Source organism: Henckelia pumila, chromosome 1 (assembly GCF_033568475.1).
Source record: "Henckelia pumila isolate YLH828 chromosome 1, ASM3356847v2, whole genome shotgun sequence".
In the NCBI taxonomy this organism is placed as follows: domain Eukaryota; kingdom Viridiplantae; phylum Streptophyta; class Magnoliopsida; order Lamiales; family Gesneriaceae; genus Henckelia; species Henckelia pumila.
Window position 1 is genome coordinate 84,236,175 of NC_133120.1, and position 8,294 is coordinate 84,244,468.

General features: G+C 30.4%; 1 protein-coding gene across 1 annotated transcript; it reads right to left on the minus strand.

Moving 5' to 3' along the window:
- Nucleotides 1–3,862: 3,862 nt before the first annotated feature.
- On the minus strand, nucleotides 3,863–6,325 carry LOC140875309 (cytochrome P450 94C1-like). The gene has a single exon (XM_073278971.1). The coding sequence runs from the start codon at nucleotides 6,038–6,040 to the stop codon at nucleotides 4,487–4,489; it is 1,554 nt and encodes a 517-aa protein (XP_073135072.1). The 5' UTR covers nucleotides 6,041–6,325; the 3' UTR covers nucleotides 3,863–4,486.
- Between the last annotated feature and the right edge of the window lie 1,969 nt (nucleotides 6,326–8,294).

Genomic DNA, 8,294 nt, shown 5'->3' on the forward strand with positions numbered 1-8,294 from the left:
CTTTTTTATTTTTCTCGGTGCTGGCTGTGTCCACCGGTTCTTTTTTCTTTTCTTTTTCTTTGTCAGTGTTGGCTGTGACCACTGACTGTTTCTTTTTTATCTCCATTATTTTGTCAAATGGAGTTGCCATTTTGATTGGTGTTCTTGGTGAGGATGATGATGATGAAGTTAACATCTTTTCTTCTGTCCTTTGAATTTTTCTACTCAAATTCCTTTCTTTTAGTTGAAGAATTTGAATTTCTTCCTGCAATTCAATCAATTGTTCTTTTAATTGACTTAGTTGCTCCATCTTGATTATACTCTACACAAGAAAACATATTTATATATATAATGGTTAGTAAAATAACTCTTTTCGTGAGTAATTCAGATAGTTTTATTATGCGTATCATTGCATTTATAAATTCTTTTGCAAGAATTGAATCAATCTTAAATTAATTATTTTACTCAAAGAGTAATTTATGTTTCTGAATATAAATCTCATTTCATCAATTTATATTTCCCATGCTTTATGAGGCATGTTCGGATGACTGAAAGTCATAAAATAATTCATGTTTCTGAATATAAATCTCATTTTATCAATTTATATTCCCCATGCTTTCTGAGGCATGTTCGGATGACTCACAGTCATTTTCTGGATCACTTAGGATCTCTTTTATTATTCCGTTACTACGGATAATATAGTTTGGATGAAGTTCTTTGGTTAATGCGTCGGGTAATGAATTATACGTTCCTTTGACATGTTGGATTTCGAACTGATAATGGTTCAATTCCAATTGCCATCTAATTAGCCTTGCTGCATTTCTCCCTGCATTTCTTGATATTTTCCTTGTTTTGAAATATGTTAAATTCATATTATCTGTTCTTACTAAAAACGGTTTAGAAATAAGATAAATTTCATAAGTTCTAATTGTGAATATTAAAGCTAATAATTCTTTTTCATTCGAATGATAATTTAATTGTGCACCTTGAAAAGTTCCTGATGTATAGTTGCATAATTCTTCATTATTTCTAGTAGCTGTTTTAGTAAGTTCTTCTAAATTTCTTTCTCCAGTATAAGCTTTTAAACATGCTCCCCAGTATTCATCTGAAGCGTCTGTTTCAATTATTATTATATCTTTATTTGAAGAAAAATATAATTCAGAAAGATTACTAATTATTTCTTTTTAATAGTGTCTATGTAATTAGTATCTTCTTTCGACCATTTCCACTTATAGTCCTGTTTAAGTTTTACCTGAAGAGGTTTTCTGATTTCTGCAAGTTTCTTAATGTAATTTCCAGAATAAGTTAATAATCCTAAAAATCTTCTTAATTGATCTTTATCCTTGATTTCACTAGAAAAATCATGAATTCTCTTAAGTATATGCGGTTGTAAACAATGTTTTCCATCTTCTATTTGTAATCCTAAATAATTTATTTTTGTTTTGAATAATTGTGCTTTCTTTTCAGAAAGTATAATTCCATCTTTATGACAAATATCTAAAACTGTCATGAGATCTTTATAATGTTGATCTAGTATTTTTGAATAAATTAATATGTCATCTATATAAACGCAACAAAAATCTATATATGATTTAAAAGATTCATCCATATATCTTTGAAAGATACCTGGTGCTTGTTTAAGTCCGAAAGGTAATACAGTCCATTGATACTGTCCTTTTGGACAACTGAATGCTGTAAGTAATTGTGTTTGTGGTTCTAGTTGAATTTGCCAGAATCCTGATTTACAATCTAAATTGAAAAAATATTTCATTTCTCCTATATAAGATAGTAAATCATTCTTATTTGGGATATAATATCCATCCATAATTGTTGTTTTATTCATCTTTCGATAATCAATTACCATTCTTTTCTTATCAGTATCTTTTTTACTAACATAAAAGGCTGGTGAAGAGTGTGGACTTTTACTAGGGATGATTATCTTAAGTTTTAATAATTCTTGAACTTCTTTTTCAAATATTTTTGCATCATCCATGTTACATCTTCTTGGTGCTTCACGGATTGTGATATTAGGGTCTTTGAGTTTTATTGAAGCAATGAATTGTTTTCTTTTCTTAATTTTTTCCTGAGAATTTTCAGAACATATATCATGAAATTTTCTCATGATTTCTTTTTCATGATTAATCGTTAAAATATTTTCTATTTTTAGTTCTATTGGATTTGTATTTCGTTTATGAAAATTCTTTGTAAATCCTTCATTTCCTACGCGAAATGCTGTTCGTATTTTGGGAATATAAATAATTGATGATCCTTTGTTTAAAGTTATGTGATCTTCAAATTGTGTAAAGGGAAGATATTTTTTTAAAAAGTTATTTCCTATTATAATGTTCATTCCTGATTCTATTTGATATATAATGGGTATTACAAATTTTGTTTCTTCTATTTCTATTTTTAATTTTTCTTCTACTGTATTAAGCATGATTATTGATCCATCTCCTATTCGAACTTTTAATTCTTTATCATATTTCTTCCAATAATGATTTGGAAGTATATGCTTGCTTCCTAAACACATACTTGCTCCTGTATCAACATAAGCATGTATATGATATGGTTTATGTTCTTTGATTTTAATTTGAATTTTTATATATATACTATTTGGATTAGTTTTGTTTTTATTATCCATTCTCTTTTTTTTTTCTTTTTTTTTAAGAGATAAGGGTAAAATTGGTATTTAAAAACAAAAGTTTCTCTCTCCAAGGAGTTGAAAGTAAGTTTTATTTATGTAGGAATTTATAAATAAGTTATAAAGTGTTTTAGGGATTGATTGATAATTAACCCTTAATAATATATATAATATGATTGATATAATGATATTGACTTTTTATTACCCACGAATGAATTAGGGGACCTAATATTTAGGTTTGCCAACCAAATGGGACAACATTAATTAACACATCAACCTGATTGGGCATTCAAGGGTATGAAAAGTACGTATAGGAGAGGAGTTACACAAAAATTATAATAAAATTTTTCTCATCGGTTAAATTTATTTATAAAACAAATTTTCGACACGAAACAACTTATGAACGACTAAGATAAGATATTGGAGGAGTTACATTTTGTTTTTTGTTTTTGTTTTGTTTTTTCACAAGCTCACTAAAGTAGGGGGCAAGGGGTGTGTGATGGAACATTGGATATGTGTGTGCGGGGCACTGCGTACTAACAATACATATATTTTATCCGTCCAGATTATATTGTTTAATTTTGTTTTTCATATAGATTAAAAAAAATTTAAAAGAAAACAAAATTTTATATAAATTTTCTATTTTATTCCTATTTAATATATTAAAAAATGATTGCACAATTTTCAAGGTGTAGTTAATAGATGTATATTAGTAAAGAAGTATAAAAAAATATTATTAAATATGGTATATGAATATATATTTGGGACAAATAAAAAAAAATGTGGAAAAATATAATTGGAACGGATGGAGTATGTGTGTATGAGAAAATAATTAATTTTGTTTAAGTTATTGTATAATTTTTTTTAAAATTTGTCAAAGTTGTGTTCTAGTCTTGTAATGTTGATTTTTGTTGATATTCAGTCGTATTTCATAGTAGTGTGGATGCAACGACAAACATATAAATATATAATCAATTTTATGATATCGTGTCAACTTTTTCTAATGTTATATCAGTGCACCAGTGAAATCGAATTAAAAACCAACAAAACACAGTTACGTGCAAGACTAACACAACTTTAATACATTAAATGACAAAAAAAAATAGAAGCAAATATTTATTGACAACTTATAATAGGATTAACTTGGCTATTATTTCAAAAAATGAAAAAACCATCAAAGCCTTTCAATAATTTAAAGTATAAATAATGCACACACATGTAAATACATAGAAAACTTTTAAAAAAAAACCATTTGCTCCCACAATCTACATATATACAACTAATAACTAATGTAGTACATCAGTACTACTATATATCTCGATCGGACAGAATAAATTCAGATACCATAACGTTACCTGTCCCCCAACCAGATGACAGGTACAAAATTATTATCGGAGTATCAAAATTGAAGAATTTAATTAAATCCCAAGTAAATAATTAACTTACGTACATTGTATATATACACTTGCATACAAGAGTTTACATGCATGATACATATGGTCATATGGATATATATCGATCGAGCTAGAAATTAACATCACCGTATCCTTGGATTATATCTTTACAGCTTAAATAAATATTTGCTTAAAAAATAAGCAATTGACAGAATATTACCTGAATTTTAGGCATCATTTATCATCTTGATAAGGTCGGACTCATGCGTGCGAATTTAAACCACACACACATACTTTATCATCACATGCATGATGATCCTCGAAGAATTTATTTATTTATTTTTTTTTTCCATTTTGCGCCACATATATATTGAAGATATGTTAATTAACTAGGGTTAATCAAGCTCGACTGAACTAGATCGACTAGACTCCGAGTTGGGTTAATGAACTAACTTGGCATGTGAGGATGAGATTAAATAATACTCGATCGAGATCGAATCGAAACCCGCAAGCCATCTCGAAAAGTTGTGGTTAGCCCCGGAGAAAATCGAGGGACGGAGCGATCATGATGATGAGATTCAGCTAACTTTACATGAAATTTTAGCAACAATGAAACGGCGACGCTTTTGAGCTCCACGAGTGCCATTTCTTTACCTAAGCAAACCCTATATCCACCTTGAAAAACAGGGTACCTAAAAGGGTCTAATTCTTGGATAAAAATCCCATCTTTCAACCATCTTTCTGGCTTGAATTCCAAGCAATCGGATCCCCAAATCTCTTCCATTCTCCCCATGGCGTATGGATGATATGTAACCCTAGTTCCACGCTTCAAGAAACTTCCATCCGGTAGCAGGTCATCTTTTAAGCAGAATTTTGAATCGAATTGAACCGGTGGATACAATCTCATGCTCTCGTAAATGGCCGCATGCAGATAATGGAGTTCTCTGATTTGTTCATAGCTCGAGAGCTCCATGTTTTTGCCGATTAATCTTTTATCAGCTTCTGCCAAAATGGCAGCCTCCGCTTCCGGGTGTTGGGCCACCAGCCTGAAGAAGCTTGTCAGGGCGGAAGCTACCGTGTCACGGCCAGCTAAGAGGAAGCTTATTACAATGTCCCGGAGGAACTTTTCGTCTATGGTGGTGCTGCTACTGATCATCATGAATCTTGACAGGAGATCTTTCTGATTCAAGAACCCGATTTTTCGCCTTTTTCGGATTACTTCTTGAGCTAACATGTCTACGATCTTGATTGCTTGCTGGAGTTTCTGCTCGCTGCCGATGTTCAGCAATCTTTTGATCTTCCATACGATAGGGGACAGATTCAAGGCTCGTTCTGCGGAAAGTTTCGATGCCAAATCAAATGAAACGGCGAATTCCGACAAGGGTAGCGACAATTCAAAGCAGTCGGGGTCTAGCCCGAACAAAAATCTGCAGATCACATCGAACGAAAACTGGCGAAAAACGTCTTGCAAATCGAGTTCTTCGTCTTTCGAATTCCCACAAGAAACAGACTCCAAAAAAGGTATCAATCTGTCGTCGATTTCTTTATTCACGGCTTGGAAGGCGTAAGCCCGGATTGAGGCCCGGCCCAGTTCAAGACTCGCCATCTTCTTTTGAAACATCCATAAATCTCCATCAACGTTGAAAATTCCCCTCCCCAAGAAATCACCCAAGATGGCAGAAAACGGCTTCCCTTTGGGAAAATTTTCAAACCTGGTTTTGAGAATATATTCAACATTTTCAGGATTTGCTGTGATGGTGTTGTTAAGAACATGGATATGGATGGTTTTAGTGGGAGAATTTTTGAGCAAATATGTGTACCAATCACAGAGATTGGCGAATTGGGCAGTCCATTTTGATTTTATGTACACTTGACAGATCTCACATCTGCAAGAAAACCTCAATTTTAGCAAGTAAAAGATGAGAGAAGGTAGAAAAATCACGATCAAGAATATAGATGATAATAAGAAGACAGAGGACCAGGAATCATGAAAACATTGAAACCCGGAAAAGCATGAAAACTCCATCGACAGAAAGAAACCAAGTTCGAATTAAAGATAATTAACAGGATGAGGAACAAGGCAAGATTTGTAATTAAGAAGAGTACTGATGGAGAAAGAAAAGGAAATGGGGAAAATACAGCCAGTTCTATATATATATATGAACATATGATGTCCACTGACTGTGTCAATCGTTGATGTGTGACTCAATAATTGGATTTGATGAATTGTAAATCCAATAATTGAATGTCAACTCAATGATAGACATAAAAGTGAACACAATATATATATATATATATAAATAAACAGCATATCAAAACTCATATATAATGATCGATTGAATCTCACACAATATAATGATCTATGTTTGTACATAGCTAACTAGGACCACCCACCACAAATTTCTTACCACAATCTGAAGCTACGGGCGAGTATATAAAAATCTAAATATATATTTATAGTAAAAAAATATTACATTTACGGAAATTTTTTTTTTTATATATATAAATTTCGGTTGCTTGTTTAGCTAGAAGAGATATTTATTACTTGTATTTTTACAACATAAATTTACTGTCGTTAATTCTATAAATATGTATGCATTGCAAGCGATAATTTAATGTGTATGATTTCTATTTGGGAAAATTATATTTTTTATCCCGTAATTTGCATGTTTTTCATTTAAATTAAATTGAGTTATCAGTCAATTAATTTTGGTATGCTAACTTGTATTTATTTATTTATATTAATTTAGTATTTTCTCATCAGAATATTAACTTGAAACCGAAAAATGCTGATGTGACATCGCAAAATACTTACGTTACATCGAAAAATGATCGCGTGGCAACAGACATTAATCACTTGCAGATGTCACGTCAACATACCGATCGATAAAAATGACTAAAATTGAATAAATTAAATTTTGAATTATTAGACTAAAATCGTGAATTTCTTGATGATATGATCAAAATGAAAAATGTGTAAACTATTTGATAATGTAATTTGCAATTTCCATCAATAATATGGGACCCTTTCCTTTTTTGGAATTCTTTAGTCAACGTTTTGATGTGCATTTACAAACAAAGTAATGCTAGATGTACACCTTGGTTTATACCCTTCCTTATTAATTATAAAACTTTCTTTGATCAACTAGATATTTATTTCTAATCATGAGTATTTTGCAATTAATGAGGGAAATTAGAAAAATTTTAAGTAAAAGTGTAAACCAAGGTGTATACTACAAGATGTACATCTAGCATTTTTCTTACAAATAAGACTCGTAGTATAGAAATCTAATATTACTAGCACTTTGAACTTTGAGATGATTTTTAAAATGTTGTATTATTTCTTTAATTTGGGGAAATTCAATTATTAGTTAATATTGATATTTTGGATATTTTATTTGGTAAAGTGACTACAATTTATGGAACCATGCACGTCATACACAATTAGGAAATGTACAAAGAGTAGTGCCGGTGGCTTGTATCATACATACATATAGGAAACACGTGAACATATTGGTTTAAGATCATGTGTGGATTTTCTCAAAAAAAAAAAAAAAAAAAATGGATCATGTGTGGGTTAAATTTCTCTACTTTAAAAAGGTACTTTAACATGTAAGATTAATAAACTACTAAAATCCAAAAAAATCTATTGAAGGTGTATAGTGAAAAAAAATATTCATTGTAGGTCTTGTGTTTTTATTTTTATTTTTTGAAAATTTTGTTGTCAAAATTTTGTCTTAGTCTGATGTATTTGCCCCTGGCAATTTTTTTTTCCCCAAAAAATTAATCCTTTTTTACGTTGTGTCATAGATACTGCACGAAATATGTGCGTATATAGCAAGCGATACCAATAAAAATGTCTAAAATTGTAAATATATATATATATATATATATATATATATATTATACATGATTAATTAAGATTTAAATTTGATGGCATGCATAAAAGACCAAAAGTGTAGAAAGATAAACATGGTAGATTAAAAGTACAATTTTTTATTTAAAAAGGTAGGGTTTTACCTATTTATTTTTATTTTTACTAAACATGAATTAAAATAATTTCAAATTGAAAAAACTTCAAATTTGGTTATGTATGTTTGTCACTTTGCGATTTTGGTCCTCTATATTTTTATATTTCAATTTTAGTCCTGCATATTTTGATTTTTGGCAATTTCGGTCCTTTTTATTCGAAATTTTTTATGTGGCACTATACACGCCAGCTCTACATCAACACTGAATTGGTGTCCCGTCAGCGCCACGTCGAAAAAAGGACTAAAATT